The 17,301-nt window shown below is 41.1% G+C and overlaps 1 protein-coding gene across 1 annotated transcript in view; it reads left to right on the top strand.

Moving 5' to 3' along the window:
- sorcs3a (sortilin related VPS10 domain containing receptor 3a) overlaps positions 1 to 17,301 on the top strand; it is a 225,355-nt gene that overhangs the window by 154,362 nt on the left and 53,692 nt on the right. The window contains exons 5-10 of the mRNA XM_051386085.1: positions 2,141 to 2,214; positions 3,458 to 3,522; positions 4,153 to 4,271; positions 7,268 to 7,357; positions 9,315 to 9,494; positions 16,437 to 16,583. Coding sequence (XP_051242045.1) covers positions 2,141 to 2,214; positions 3,458 to 3,522; positions 4,153 to 4,271; positions 7,268 to 7,357; positions 9,315 to 9,494; positions 16,437 to 16,583 — 675 coding nt within the window. The remainder of the gene's footprint in view (positions 1 to 2,140; positions 2,215 to 3,457; positions 3,523 to 4,152; positions 4,272 to 7,267; positions 7,358 to 9,314; positions 9,495 to 16,436; positions 16,584 to 17,301) is intronic.

Below are 17,301 nucleotides of genomic sequence, written 5' to 3'. Positions count from 1 at the left end.
GGTTAAGGGAAAAAGCACTGTTAGCAGCCACTCTTTTTGTTCAAGATTTCAATGGCTGACAGATTTTTACAGATATTTGTCTGGACTGGAGATACCCACCTTGAAACCAGGACAATCCCAGACAAACCGGGATGTCTGGTCACTGTAAGTTTTACTAGAATGCGTACAATATGATTGCTCAGATGCATGCAGGTGTTATAAAATAATTGGTACATTTTTCCATTCTTTGTTATTTCACAAGAATTTTTAGTTTTTATTTGTTGAGGAGAATTTTTAACATTGTTTACATTTTCAGATTACATTTATAAAATACAATTTCGGGGCTTTTTAATTTAGTTTTTGTCTTGGTTTGGTTGTGGAAAAAGGCCATCAATGAATATCTTTTGTAATTTAATTTTATGACTGTTCTTAATGTTCCCCTACACACATCTGGCTAGGAATTTACAAAGAAGTCCACATATTGCATTTCAGAGCGCCTTCAGCTGCATGCCCACCATTATCTGCAACCTGATGCACAAGTCAGAGCAACCCAAATGTTTTCTGAACCCACCATCGACATGAATAGATGAGTTTAACTAACGTGCTCTTCGCAATTCCTCAATCACCATTTGAGCTCCCGTCCATTGTCGGCTCTCTCGGCTGTCACCGACTGCATCGGTGGCTTGGCAGCTGGCTGGCCACACTTTTGATTTATCGTAGTGAGTGGGAAACTATGAAGCTTACTTTGTGACAGCTCAGAAGCTTTAAAATTTAAGATGTCATTGAACTGATGAATGGAGAGAGGAGAGGCTGAGCCTGCCCACTGGCGTCATATGTCACTGTCCAAAGTGATGAGGGACCCTGCCTGCCACCCTGTTACACCCAACCAAAGACTCCAGTGGGAGCCTTTCTTTACTGAAGTTGGAAGAATCAGAAATCTAATTTTCTGTAGAATAGACGCCTATGGGCACAGTATATTAGACTCTGTTCAACTTCATAAAGGTTTAGACAAATGTTTGCTCCCAGCTAACACTAGATCCATGCCTTAACCACACACGGGACACTAAGATAGATGATTCGGCCTCATGCCATTGCTCATCATTTTCAAGACACACACATGGCCTGCTAGTGCTGATTATATGATGGAATAATAATCATATGATAGAGTTTAACATCCGCATGTGAAGCCAGTTTTAAATTAGAAGCCGATTATCGCTACATTCTGCCTATGTATGGCACGCCTGCTGTACGATTTTGAGGAACACTGGTTAATGTAATTTTTAAATGGAAAACACACCTGCCGTCATAGACAGATTTCCCCTTGCGAAGCTGACAAATACATTTGCAGTGGGTGACAAATGTGTATCCTTTTATCAGAGTAAGTGTCAGATTTTGCCGTGATAAAAGGCAACAAGTAGGAACATTAGCATAGAGCTCAACTGGGGCCACCGACTCGCCACGCTGCAAGGAAATAACAATGCACCGACACAGCAAGGCATAAGGGAACTCTTTCTACAACATCAATCAATACAGTGTTGGGGAAATGCACCTGGGTTATTAATTGTTTGCCCGAGCACCAGAAAATGTAATTAGTACATTGAAATTGGGCCACTGGCTACATACTGTACACCTTCACGTCAACTGAGCTATATATCATTCCTTGCATTCATGTGCGCTCATTCTGTAGGACTGCTGGTTTACACTGGGTGCAACATTTGTTTTTAATACAAAAGCAGGCTAAAACCTACTGAATCAAACTGAATTATTTGCTGATCAAGCCGAAAGTGGTCACATTAATGTCATGTCTATTTCAGTTTTTATTTATTATTTCTGTGAAGCGCTTTTTCTAAACCTATCTCTCTCATTTATAAGGGGAGAAAGGAATAGGAGGACAAGAGATGCCTATATCTGTGACAGTATGTTAGCTTAAATGGCCAGTTGGTAATGATGATAGCCGCTCAGCGCTATGTCAGCCTATCTCTCCCGATAATGCTTTACAGCCCCAGACTAACCTCCACAGTGGAATTATCCAGCCATGTCTCTTGCTCGCTCGTCACGGTTTAAATCAGCCAGTCTAATTAGAAGCTGGACCACTTCAGACACATGCATTCATCTTGCTAACAAGACCAAGTTTTTTCTCTTCTGTCTGATATCTCCATAGCTGTACAGCTCTGTGGACTTTGGAAGAAAATGGCAGCTCATCCACGAACAAGTCACTCCAAACAGATTCTACTGGTGAGTCATCCTTTTCCGCATATTTTTTCATTTTTGATTCCCTTTCTCTAAAGTTTGGTGAACTCAGCAATGCAGAAACTGTTGCTCGTGTTATGCACGACTGAGCGAGTGATATTGACGGCTTAGAACAAACTGTGTGACTGCATGGTGATGCTGCCGAAATTCTGCACATTTCCTACCCCTTGATACAATCAGCCAGAGATTAATCTCATCCTTCAGAACATGCTTTGCATTCAGTGTCCGAGGGCATGTCGCATTTTACTTCATTTCGCACACGCGCCCCATTCATATCAGGCATATTCCACATAAATAATAAACATTATGTTTTACACCAGTAGTAGAAGGCAAAGAGGCTGGTTTTCTACATATGCATTTGTACATGCAGATACAGAAGCTTGCGTACAGTATGAGGAGCTATGACTAATAATGGATCCGGGACGTCCCTGTCACTTCTCATCCAGTCACGTCTGCTGCTCATTCCCCCTGCAGTGTACCTACTATGTCTGAAAGTGCACACTCATCACAAACGTAGGCCCAGATCTATTCCAACTCACTGCTCCTCTGCCCCTCTTTGAGGTGACTGGGGTGTGTCCCCGGGTTCACCGTTGGCTATATGCACCGTAACTTGCATAAATCTGGACCTGTTTCTGTGCCATTGTAGAATAATCCTAAATAATGTGCACAATTCATCGCTGGTATCGTCCTTCACCGCCAAAGCCCCTTCAAGGACATCTAAACACTGGAGGGGCCTCTAGCAATGGCTAGGCAAGCCTCCAGTTGGCTGCATTTAGACAATGGCTCCATCAGCCTCCAAGGGATATGAAATATCACCACAATGGGAAAGCTGTGTCCATCCAGTCTAATCCACAAGCAATGAAATGAGCAAAAAGCTAGATTTTACCCAGAGATATACTCATAGTCATAGAGTGCAGTGACCCTGACTCAATGATGAGACTGTATTTGTATTTCTTTGTATTGTTGCATTATGCTGCAAGGGAACTAGCCTGGAGTAGCTGTAGATATGCTTGTCATAATGTGGCATTCCGAATATGTGTGGAACTTTCCTGTATTCTCCTCACTAGTTTAAGAAACAGCTCTAACTGGATGCCTCTGCTAGATCCTTCTGTTTCCTCTTCCACCCTCCCTCTGCACTGGTCTTGTTTCTTCTTTTATTCTATGGACTCCTTTCTATTCATTGCTATTATGGATATGTATTCTTCCACGGTCTGTCATTCTCTCCAAGGTCTGTCTCGGGGCTAGACAAGGAGCCAGACCTGGTCCACATGGAGGCTCATACGCCAGATGGAAGTAAGTACACACACATACACATCAAAGAGGAGTAATGAACAGGTCTCCATAGGGATGAATTCCTCCTGGAGAAAAGAAGGCTTCCCCGGGGAAACGGCACTGGCTTGCCCCACCAATAAACCCAGTGCATGATTCTTGAATATGGCCTTTCTTCTCTTCCCTTTCACTTGCTGAATGTCAGCTCCATAACTCTGAATGGCAGTACCAGCAAGGTCTTGAAATAGGTGACATAGGTGAAACTGTTCACGCCAGCCTGTGATGTCGGAGTAGCGTCATTCTGAGATACAAGCAGTGCTTTTTTCTCATATAACTGTGGTATGACTGACAGGCTGGGGATGGTTGTTTGTGGTATCTGCACATATCAATAATAAATCTGCTGCTAGCAAGAGACTAAATTAGTCAGAGAAAATGTCAGGCTGCGTAGATGGGTGGAGTAAAACCTCTCACAGTTCAAGTAACACCCATACATTGTGAGTGCCACTTTATTATTTGAAGAAAATGGCTACCATTCAAAACCCTCAATTCATCACTTGTTGCTGATAAGGTATTGCTACTGCTCTGTATATAAGAAGCATACTTGAGTTAGTAGTCATAAACCTCTCATGCTTTCTGCGTCTTTCTATCTGACAGATGTGCAGTATGTCACATGCAGAGCTCAGATGTGCACAGAAGCCAACAGGAACTACCCTTTCCCTGGATACATCGACATCAGCTCTTTGGTGGTTCAAGATGACTACATATTCATACAGGTAGGGCTCTATGTGGTACATGGATTATGCTATGTAGACACAACCCTAAATAAAATGTGTCTTATGTATTGAGGAGTCACTATAGCTAGCGTGGCTATTTTGTATGAAATGTGAGTGTGGATTCAATTAGGATTATGTTATTTGTCATTACATAGCATTATGTTCGCTGATTTTCTTTGCTGTGTTAATCTACGTATGGGTAAAAAAGACTGATAAAAGTCATAGAAACAGAAGCTAGACCTGCTAACATGTAAGCAAACAGGATCTGACTTAAATGCAACAGTTGGATATGTTTCTGGCCATCAGTCAAATACTTTATTTCAGTAGCCTACACTTACTTGCCATCTTTGATTTGCTCTGCAAGCTCCAAAGACAAATATCTGGCTCCTAGCTTAGATAATATTTACCAACGACAACTTTTGTGCAAATGTAATGGATTACAGTCACCTTATTTTCAATCCTGATTACGTAACTCAGTTACATGTAATCCGTTACTCCCCAAGCTTGTGCTCAACATATTTAGCAGCCACATGTTTCTGTTGCCTCTCTGCTGTTGTCCAGAATAATGAAGCTAAAAATGACTCAAAGTTACGCAGATCTGAGAGTTGGGTGTTAAATTGTCAGTTTTGTTCTACAAAGACCTTTACACATCATTGGATAACACTTAAGTTGGATAGTCTGCCCACAAATCATTTATATTATGTAGTACATAGTATTTGTAATAATTCAAGTGTTTTTCTTGTCTGTAGATGTTTGACAGACTATCTGAAGAGTATACTGTTTTTCTTTTTGCCAAAACTTAACCAAAGCTAAACCACAGCGGTGTCATATCAGGAAAGAGTTGCTGAATCCTAACTAACTATCTGTTGGCAGACTAATCTAAATAAAGTTACCAATAATTGTGCTTGGCAAAGAAAATGTGTTAAAATCCCTTTACTTTTACCTCACCTGAGCATTTGTGCTTTGATTCGCTGTGAAGCCACACTAGTTTTAATATTCATCCTTGCCACTGCCCGGTGTGTCATATTAATCATTTGTACAACAGAAAAATCTGAAATGGTAATGTCCTGAATTCCAAATAACAACGATGCAATTTATGGGTTGTATTTTAATTTCCTCTACAGCGTGAATATTATTTACTTTGACGTTGTGTAATGAGGTTTCACACATTTAAAAGTCAATAGGAAAAGTCAGCATAATTACATGGCTAGTCCATGACAATACCAATTTTAGTCCAATTTACCTCCGACAACTGTTGTGGTGCTTGATACCTGTTAACGGTGTTTTCAGCACCTGTTGAGGAAAGAAAAGTGTGTGGTTACGCTCTCTGCTCACCAATTCACCTCTTCAAAATGTCTGTATGTGTAAATGTGAGTATGCAACGGCCGGCACCACCTCCAGCAATCTCAAGATAAGCTTCACTATTTGCAGAACCAGCTGCTCCTAAACTTATACAGCACTCTCTTGGAGAGAGTAAATGACCCATGTCCTCCAAAAGCCTTTCCTGCTCACCTCTCCACAGTCCACCACAGCCTGACATCAGCCTGTGAAAACCTGAATCACCCTACTGTGCTAAATGTGCTTTACAAATGTACTTTTTGTGGTTTTAATAATATATTAGGGACATTATACTAATAATAGCAATGACTGAGAAATCCTGCCTTTTATTATTATTGTCAGCAGTAGCAGTTGTAGTAGTACCTGTAATGGTGCTATTCCTGCTGTTTGATCCCACTAAATGTTTTATTCAGCACAGAAGAGGGATTTTTCAGAAACCTACTTACCTGAGCTACCTACAGACGAGCGCTTCCTCTGGAAGCCTTACTGGCCTTGGCAGCGCATTACACAAAGAAATAGAGTTGTTCTCCAAAGAACCTTCAATCCTGTTTGACCTCTCCGAAGTCTCTCACGTAAACTCACAAGCACTCAACCTAAACCTCCCCTTCAATTCTTGCACCTCCACATTTTAACACGTATGCGTCACAGACGAAAGATCCTGAAAGGGATGGGAAAGGAAAAAAAATCAATCATACCAATTCCTCTCAAAGTTCAAACCGCCTCTGGTTACCCCGCCATCGATCTCCCGCTCCTTCACTCAATTGCATGTGGGACTGTTCCGCAGTGCTCACTGCTGGCCCGCTATATTTCCTCTCAGAGCTTGTTTTCTCTCTTCTGAGCCATTCGGAGCACTTACAAGATCAGTAAAAGAATCAGCCCTGTCATACAACATTAATACTGATATCACTTCTCTTCAGCACATAGCCAGAAGTTTGATTTGAAGGTTTTTCCTCTAATGAATTTCATGTCGTTATTGATAGGAACGAAAAGTGGGTTATGGAGCTGTGGTCTCACTTTGTTCTGTGTGTCTCTGCATGTGTGTGTGTATGAGGTGCCTGGCTTCTGTGGCCTCGAGGCTAATGACAAAAGCCCTGTGTTTTCTTGCTGCATAAGCTAACAACTAACAGCTTGGAGTGTTTGCAAAGGGTCTCAGACCATTATGGACGACTTTTTTTCCCTCTAGCAAATGAGGCTTGGTTGGGCAACTTAAAGATTTCTCTTGACAAAGAATAATGAGACTATTGATTGTCCTATGAGATATTTACCAAAGTCCACTTTGAAACCACCAAGTGCATTGACACCTAGATAGAGCAGCATCCTCTGAATGCAAGCCAGGAGATGGCTATAAATGGCCAAAAGAAAAAACCTCAGTGTATCCAGCAGTGCCTTGAAAATCAGCAGGACAAAGAGAGATAGAGAGAGATTGATGTGCTCTTTCACCCGCCACTTTAATTGATTGAAAATATGATATGGTGTCTGTGATGAGGTTACACGAGGCCTTGATACAAGGTGTCCTCTGCATTTGTTTAGCAGCACAGCTCCATCACATGCAGGGCTAAGGGAAGTATAATGTTGCTAAACCAAAGCTCCAGATAATAGAGGGAAATGCTGCATGTAATGTTCAATATATGACATTAATTGTACTTTATGTGTTATAGGTTCCCACATCAGGACGAGCCACCTATTATGTGTCCTACAAGAGAGACTCGTTTATACAAACCAAGCTTCCCAAATATTCCCTGCCAAAGGTAAGTCGCTGAAAACCTTGCCTGACAAGTATTTTGACTTTTTCTCTCTATGACTCATACAAATCTGTTTTCATTTCAGAATGTCACAAAGTCAATTAATACTAGACTTAGTTAAAGGCTATAAATACATTCCCTTGCCACTGGTTTGTCACACCAGTATCTCAGATCAAAACAATGCAGGGTTCCCACGCAGTACACTAAAGTATGGAATATGTATCCAGGTCTGGATAAGAAGGGAAAATGAAAAGAGAGTATGGAAAAATATTTGTGCTTATGGACTACTGGTCCTATTCTGTTTTCTCATATATAAAATTTAGAATTGTGCAAAGGATTGCAGGCCAGAGTGAGCTTTACATCGTCAAAAGCAAGCTCAGAAGAGAACAGATTTACATGTTAACTGTTGGTTTATTAAACCATTTATTTATGTCATAAACATCTAGCTATTTGTACTCAGATGCCATATATGGTCTGAAAAATCAACCAAGAATTCTGGAAATTTTAGTCCGGAAAATTATGGAATTGTGATACTGAAAATGCGTAGGAACCATTGACAGTATATATAATGTAAAAAGCTTTTGGGTCATAAAAGTCAAGCCAACGTGTTCTGCATTTTATATAAAGGCCAGCAGGGGGAGCTCCATTGGCTGCAATAACACAGCAATCCCATTCACTCTAATGGAGAATGAGCCGACTTCTCACTTCATTTATGAGCTCAGTAAACATGAGGAGTTTATGGTCTTAATCACTAGTTTAACATCTTCTTCCGTACAGCATGATATTCATTTAGTAAATTATGGTCCCATTTAGAGTACAATTTACCATTTTGGGCGGGGCTACCCCATGATTGACAGGTCACTTTCAGTGAGTCTGTCCAGCTCAACGCACCAAACTCAAAACAAAATGTCAAACTAAGCAGTGCTGATCAAATATGGATCCACATTCTGTTACTTCGATGCCTATTTCTGACTTAAAATCGTTTCAGAAATATATTTTAGTGTACTATTTAGCTGTAAAACGAGATTGTGTGTGACCAGGCGAGCCCCTATTGTTTCCTGCTATGGACCAGTCAAAACTGCGCAGCCAATGAGAGCAGCTCAACATGCGCTGGCTCCGACAAACTGTTGTGGCGACAGCCAAAACGCCTTACTCAAGGCCTCAAAATGGTACTCCATAAACCAATTGGGTGACTTCATGATAGGTTCACACTTGGTAGGAATCCTGACAATGGGACACAAAAAAAAAGTCAAGCAAACAGTCTTTGTGAGTCTCTCCAACAGTCACAAACTCTGGTTTGGTCAAAAGAAACCCTTAATTTACAAGTTAGATCTGAAAATATTTGTGGAAAGAGCTGAAGTGATCGCAACATAAGCTAACGATAATCCTTGGGATATATTTGTAACTTCATTAAAAAGAAACAATATAAAACTCAACAGGCTTTGCTAGTCTTTCCACTGTTCCAACAATTACCAAGTCTGGTTCACCAATGTACATACATGAGAAAAACAGCAGTTTCTCCTCAGCTGCACATGGAGCAGACAGGCTGTGTAAACAAACCACAGAGAAACTGCGATGGCAACACAGGCAGAGGGAGTGTGACTTCATTCTCTGCTCAGGACACCATGACTACACTATATATTTACATAGCAAATAGTTGTTTCCTGCTATATTATTATATCTCACATTTATATAACCTTCAAATATTTGCATTCCGTGTCACCAGCTTTTTTCCATTTTGTTATCTTTTAAATGCTGGCACAGCATACTGTCCTTTTAAAGTCCTACATCTAGTAGTGGTGAGCCCCTGAGTGAGCTACACCTTACAGTATGTCGTCAACCATTTATATTCACACCACGGCATTGATCTTGTGACCAGTCCCCACAGGGTCAGCATGTTCTAATCCGTCACCTCTCCGCCTTGAGTCATAACTCCTCTTAATCTCTCCCTGCTCCCTGATAGGATTTACACATTGTCAGCACTGATGAGAAGCAGGTATTTGCGGCGGTGCAGGAGTGGAACCAGAACGACACCTATAACCTCTACCTGTCCGACACCAGGGGAATCTACTTCACCTTGGCCATGGAGAATGTCAAAACCACCAGGGGCATCGGAGGGAACCAGATGCTGGACCTATACGAGGTAGGCACCTAAAGAAATTGGTCACCCTGGGGGGATACTTGCAGTGAGGTTTTCATTGATTCAATCTATTTTGGAAGGTTAGAAGGGAAGTTACAGAGACTATTTCTTTCTCACTACTTCCGAAGATTTGCCATAAAGTACAGACACATGTATGCACCTTCACACAACAGTGGAGCAAAAGGTTTTTTTTGAAAGCTTGTGGTTAAATGTGCAGTATAATCAGGTTTTTATGTCCCATTACACAGAATGACCATACAGTATCTCAGAGGTGTGCAGCAATAGCGTTGTTAATCGATACCAGTGACCCAACAGTTCCTTTGCTGCTGCTGCTGCTGAATTTTCTGGCTTTGAAAACACTGCAGTGTATTCTTCCTGCCTCACATTTTAAAGCCCCACGTCTGATGTAAACAAAAGATTCGCAAAAGGGGGTAGTAACATTAACGTTCGAAGAAAACATTAGGAGAAAAGACGTGCATTTGTTTATTCATTTAGTCTATTTAGAAGTCTCGTAAATCGAACCTTCATTTTCCCAGGAAATATTGTGCCCGGTGGCAGACAGAAAGTGAAGCATAAAGGGAACCAATCTAAACGCGGAGGGTGTCATTAGTCTATAGCCATTTCACTGTGCAATCAACATTTACTTCATAATGATAAGTTAAAGCAAAAAAAGATTCCACTACAACAAACAGTGGTTGTGGAGTTTGAAAAATGTTTAGCAGGCAAACAGAATTTGACCCATACAAGGAACTAAAAGCCAATCTGCTTTGGTTTCGACCATTTTTTATTCAATCCCCCAAATGTATGCAATACGTCATTCCTGGAATACTCACTGAATGCAGGAACTATCACTAGTATCAATCAAAAAATTTTACTATTAATGTAGGCATTCACTATTAACATTAGTAATGAGATAGAACTGTCAGATTTAGCTGATCAAAGTTTTGAAGGTCCGGTCTGATTTTATGTCATACTTGATTTGGATATAAATATTTCTAGTTTTTATGATTTAAGCATTTAATATATTAGATGCAGCACTGGATGATATGCACTGGCATGAATTGTATTACATCAGACTCCAATAACTTATATTGTTAATTTTTTACCTACTATTTGATTGGAAAAGCTAACTTTTTAGCAGACATTTGTGAGATAATAAAATAATATGATCATATAAATATAATACAACTGATAGGATAAATGACCATTTTGAATTATTTCTCAGTTATGAACCACGGAACATTAACCATGCATTCATTTAGTTTTGGGGCAGCGCAACAAGTTGACAACACAACGCTGACATTTTTCAATGCTGAACATGCCGGCAAACTATTACCGTAGCATTAACCTGGAGTCATTGTTATGGCGACCTGATGATTGTAGCTCTGTTTGGGTCTCCACCAACCATCCTGAGGTAAAACTCAAGCTTTGAAGCTGCTAAATGCTGAACTGTGTTCAATAGTGAGTTCCTAACGTTGCCTGTTGTTTGGTGCTGGGTTGGTAGTGTACAGCTGGTTTAACAGAGCTTCTTTTCTAAAATCAGCTGCATGCTGCAACTGGAAATGGTTGATGAGAGCAAACCAAAACAGCAAAGACAAGTAAGGGTGCTCCGATCCTTTGGTCAATGATTGGACAATATTCCTTATTGGTTTGATCTTGATAAATGCTGATCAGAAGAGCCGATCGGCTGAGACATTTATTCTATTCCACAGGAAGGTTATTCAGCCTTTGACACACATAGATTCACTTGTGCGGGCCATCCAGTATATTAACAGTCAGGGACTTGTCTTAGCAGTTTGAAAAGAAACAGAGAGAGATGTTATCTGGTGGATGTTTAAGAAGCATGGGGCAGGTAAAGCAACAGTTTAGTTTTTGACAGGCGACTTCATTAATGAGCCTCCTTCACTTGCGGCTCACCTGCTGTTGAAAAATGGAATCACAGGCGAAAAAGCCAAAACGTGAGTTGTGTTTCTTTCTAAAACATACTGCTGACCAACAGAATAACAGCACAGACACATACTGTGTACAGCTTGTATGATACATGGAGAGAGAAGCAGAAAGAGGTGGGGGCAAGCTGGTGTGTGTGAGACAGAGTGGGAAAAAGCAAGTGCACAAAGTATTTTATGAGTAAACCATAAAACACCAAAATAAGATGGATAATCAAGTAGAATTAAAATGGTGAAATAAGTAATGACCTATAGAAATAGAAATACACCCCTCCACAGTTACTATTTAATTTTTTTAAGCATATGTTGATGATTGTAGTGATAATATTGTGAATCACAGTTATTTCGGCTAGGATAATCCAAATTTAGAAATTTCCCATGCCAAGCAAAGTTGGATGATATGTCTCTGTGGATTTGACACTAGCAGTGACTCTTTCACATTACACACAGTCATTTGATCTATTGTTAGCTCAAGAATACTGACAGCTCTGAGTCACACGCTATTGATTTGGCCACAGTTAGTTAAAGAAAGTAACTGCAGTTGATCAGTGTGGATTGTTCGCTTAACAAACACAGACTAGCTGTAGAGTTTGTGTTACAGTTACTTGTCTTATATGAGTAGGTTTGCATTACAGGCTGCGGTCGTCCATCTTCCTGACAGCAGACATACACAGTATGAAGAACAAGCTTAACGGCGCTCACTGCCATGCACCTCTGGACTTGTAACGACCTCGTTAGCTCACTTGCTAGCTACTGTATGTGTTTGCATTAGCATTCATAGCAGGAAAGTAGCATTCCCTCCTTCTCCACTCCCTGTTGAACCCAGTTTATCACTCCTACGCTGGCAGGTGTGACTGGGAGAGTGAAGGAAGTGAGATATCGGCCAGCAGCAGTGGCAGCGGTATGGTAATTAACAATGCCATTACTTCTCCTGCACAGTATGTGGCTGTGTGTGTGTGTGTGTGTGTGTGTGTGTGTGTGTGTGTGCAGCCCCTATTACCATGCAGCAGTGTAGTTAAGGCATTTCACCATGCAGCATGAGATGATAAGGCGTTTTAATTACATTTGTCACGCGGTCACAACTCCGTTCTTGATCAGAACCTAAACAAGAGATAGATGATACCCGCTGTCTCTGATAAATCAGACCCATTACACATGGGTAGATGTATGCTGTGGAACTCATCCCATTTGTTGTTGTTAGACCCTGACAAACTGCACTTCACAGACCCAATGTTCCAGAGAGACGACGCAGCTCCAGTCAGACCAGAGGGGAGACAGCGGAGTATGTGAAAGTTGCTTTGTTCTTCCACTTAGAAGTCATGTCTCTTCCCAGAGGGCCTTCGTTCCCTTCGCGTCCTCCACCCCCAAAATCAATTATGCTACTTCCCCACAGAAAATTGCACAATTATCTTCTAAATTAGACGGATTATTTTATTGTCAATCAGATTGGATAAGGGCAATTTCTGTAATCATGAGCCTTTGTTGTGCAAACTAATTTTCTGTTGACATCAGGGCTCTACATCACTCACTAAACTTCCCTTCAATCGGAGAGGTGGTTTAGCAGGTGGCCCTCTGACAATTATCGCTCTGATTGGCGTGGGTTCACTGCATCAAAAATCATTTATCTCTCTCTCGCCTCACTGCGAGCAGCTCTGAATGATTGATTGAAGACATGAATTGGATTGTTGCCGGTGGAGAGCATTAGATGATCTAGATGGTTCCGATACTCGTGATAATGGCGCCCTTCGTGTTTTTCCTGCCAGGATGCTTAAACCCACAAAGCTGTGTATCAACAAATGAGCCATATAATATATTGTGGAATGCTAGATTGCTTCACATTAAATAATTGGCGATCCCCTGCTGTTTGATAAGATGCTCCGTCTTCACTGACAAGCAGCGTTTTCAGGTTGGCAGCCATGTTTTAATCTACTGAACGTTTTTGAAATGGATGCTCCTCTCATGTCCTCATCATTCAGTTCGGGGGGAAAAACATGAGAGTCAAAAACTCTTAAATGAAAAGCACTTACCACCACAACAAGCTGATGGATAGAGTACTCTCGGAGGGTGGGGAAAAGGTTGAGTTGTTAACTGTATATTTTGATGTGGGGTCTGTTTAGATTTATTTTTAAGCGGTTTCAGTTTTTAGTTTAGTCAATATTTCTAATATTAAAGGCCCAGTGTGTAACATTTAGGAGGATCTATTAGAATAAAAAGAAATGGAATATAATATTTATAGGTATATTTTCGTTACTGTATAATCATGATGTTTTTGTTACCTTAGAATTTGCCGTTTTTATCTGCAGACGCCCTCCATGGAGTCTTTTCAAGTGATCACAGCCACCATAGTTTCTCCTTCATGCTTAGAAAGGGAGGGTGAAGCAAGTGCAACTATACAACTAGATGTCACTAAATCCTACACACTGGTGTTTTAACAACGGATTAAGTAACAATTTCTATTGTAAATTGGGCCCCCTGTAGAAGTGGCTTGGGGTCACAATACTGCGATTGTCATCTTGTAGGATGAACATTTAAGTACTACTAGAAAGAGCAATATACTGTAAATGTCATTACTACCATATACATTTTTATATCATCTTTCAGCCGAACAACAAATGAAGGCCTGCAACCTGCTTTGTTCTTATCAACTCTTTCCACGCATTCCACTTTTTACGTTTGTTATTATTTTGCACGAAAAACAAAATACTTAAAAAAAATAGAATTATGCATTTATTTTTAAGTTACTTTTTTGGCAAAATTGATAGAGACAGCTGTAGATAGACTGGAAAGGGGGGCAGAGAGAGAGGGGATGACATGCAGCAAGGGGCCGCCGGTCAGATTTGAACCCGGGCCGTTGCAGCAACTCCGTATGAGGGTCGCCAGCTATACCGACTGAGTTAACCGGGCACCCAGAATTTTGCCTTTATTATAATATACGAAGAGGTAGTTTAAGTTGACGGAACCCTGCCTTAGAATTAGCTGGGTTTTTTTCTACAGACACAGCTGGTGGCCTTCCCTGGGGTGTGCCATGTTGAACCACTGTGTTTCTGGATAAACAGAAATCCCAAACATTCTGTGGTCCCAACTTTGTAAATCTGTTTTCTATCATTAAAAATGTAATATCTTTGACTCTTGGTTTGACAAAAGCGAATTGATGTTGTCAGCTGGCGTCCAGGAACTTGTGATCAGCCTTGAAGAAAAACAAATACTTAAAGGAGTGCTTCTGGTGCCCCTTACACAGTTTGGTGCTCTAAGATGTAAGAGTAAAATATTCCATGAAAAATCTAATTCCAGGCACTAAAGTGAATGGTTAAGCGTATATAGCCTTTAATAAATAAGGGGCTAATGGATTATGAAAAATAGCCCAAAGCATACGCACACTGCCCCGGGGTGTCTTGACAGACAAAGAACCATTAAAGAGTCTGAAAACCAATGCAAACACATACTGATAATAACTCACAGATCAGTTGAACTGAAAATAATCATTGTGAGCAGCTATTGTAACTGTACAGGAATGTGTTTTGGGGACACTGCGTCACAAATACAGTAAACTGATACAGATATTGTGATATCAGATGATGCAATGAACTGCAATGGTTGCAATTTAATTCTTTCATATGTGTGTGTATGAGGTATATTTAGATTTGTCTGAAATGCAAAAAAAGGGGTCCTGCACGGAGCTTCTATGTACAGTAAATGCTGACCAATCAAGTAACCCCCCCCCCCGTGTTATTTAAGATTTCCCTATTGTATGATAATGGGGCAAAGTCAACAGAGTCCAGTGCAGAGTACAGTCTCAGCAAACAGAGATGTGTGTTTGGAGGGGATGGTAGTAGTTCTGAAGAGAGGTTCAGACGTGATATGCATTGCCCTCTGCCGCAAAACAGGCAGTGTGGAAAAATATTAGAATGGGATATAAAATGAGCCATTTAGCACTGTTCACAACTTGCACAGTATGGTCAAAGTTACCTCTCATGCTGCTCTGATGTTAGCAGAGATGATTATGCTGCAGCACAACCTCATGCTTTTTTCTCTTTATCACTTCTTGGCATTCAGCAAATGGCAGAGCTGCTTTAAAAGGCAGCAAAAGTCCCAAAATGTCGGAGCGTTCCTTTAATGCTGTGCAATCTGCGTCCTTCACTTTGCCTCCAAGAAAGTGGAACACAGGTGGCGTGAGTGATGGGTGGCTGAAATGCATGCTGGTGGGGACTCGCGGTTCTTGTTGGAGTGCAGGTGTATGTGTATGTGATAGAGGAGGAGGAGGCAATAAAAAATTACTCCAGTGATTGACAGACCGGGTTGGATAAGGACGGAAGGACCCTCGTTAGCCGCATCCATCCTGAGCGCCATGTTTCTCTGACAATGTCAGATGCGCTGCCAATTAGTGCCACTTACAGAGACGGGCCCCTTCAGGGAGGGAAACACATCCAACTGGAGCCCCTCTCACTATGGCAACCATTTGGAGTTATTCTGTCCATTGCATATCATGCTTTGGTGTAGTTGAGGGATATGTCTAATCCTTGAGAGACAACCAGCAGGGAGGATTTTGGAAGAGAAGTGTGCGCCTTCCATATGAACGTGTTTTTATGTATGTTATGTGTTTGGGGTGGTTCAGACGGATTGTGAGAAAACAGACAAGGTGTCACTTCTCAACGGTCATCATTTTGTACTGTCTGGATTGTTGAGACGGGTGAGGATATAATTACAGATAGCACTTAGCACAGTATAAGAAAATGCAGCCGACTCTGCCGATGATGGTGTCTGCCAGCCTGTCAGCCGCAGCGAGAAAAAGGGATTGGAGGATAAGCACACCATTTGCATTTAACTGAGCTTGTGTCGCAAAGATTGCTGCCTCAATACACAAAATGGTCTTTCTGATGAGAGCACTGGGTGTGCTTTTTCATCTGCAATGGAGAACTAAACTGTTACGGGAGGGATAACTTTAAAAGGCTCCCTGCCGGTAAAGTTGAGATTCAACCTGTTATGTGCGTGTTTCCTTCAGGTGGCAGGAATTAAAGGCATGCTGATCGCTAACAAGAGGCAAGACAACCAGGTCAAGACGTACATCACCTACAACAAAGGCCGGGACTGGAGGCTCCTGCAGGCTCCCACCTCTGACCTGGATGGAAATGACATCCACTGCATACTGGTAAGACACTGGACATTTACTGCAGCTCAAAAGCTTTGTCTATTTAAGATGAAGATGTGAATATGGTGTGTGAAATTATGTGACACAAAATGAGAACATAGAACTAATTGAATGACTTTGTAATAAAGCACTCTTTATAAAATTTAAAACTAACTTACTTTTAAGCAAAGAAAGCATAGATGAGAGCAGCCCATCCAGGTATTTTGGCTTTGCGTCAAGCCCCGCCCCCTTTTGGGTGAAACCAGTCCCTCTAATTGACTGGAGGTAATTGTAAATTCCGATGTCTTTGCCAGTTTAATACCATTAAATAAGAATGCCGTATTGCTTTTAGCTATTAGGAGCCAAAATCCTACAGCCAGCAAGGCAAATAATTATGTTGTGTCATTGTCGATCAATGATTGGCCGAGAAATAGGGGTTGATGCGTGTCCTTTCAGTCTGCCTCCATAAAAATGGACAGACCTGACATATACAACTACCTTACTGAATCTCATATTTCTGACATCTGACATTTTTTATACCATTGAGACACTTTGTGTTCAAATAGTGGACAATTGCACACGACAGCAGAGAAACGCACATCTAAGTGTATCCTGTTGATTTTAAAGTCAACCGACCTTATGGTGGCCCAAGACAGTTCAGTCCGTTCATAAATTTAATGTTGACTGTAGATCTGGTGATGTTGGCTAAATTGTATACTGTACGGGTGGTTTTCGCAGT

The sequence above is a fragment of the Dicentrarchus labrax genome, unplaced genomic scaffold (genome assembly GCF_905237075.1).
Source record: "Dicentrarchus labrax unplaced genomic scaffold, dlabrax2021, whole genome shotgun sequence".
Classification (NCBI taxonomy): Eukaryota; Metazoa; Chordata; class Actinopteri; family Moronidae; genus Dicentrarchus; species Dicentrarchus labrax.
Note: the sequence above shows the minus strand (reverse complement) of the source record. Positions and strands in the feature narration are given on the sequence as shown.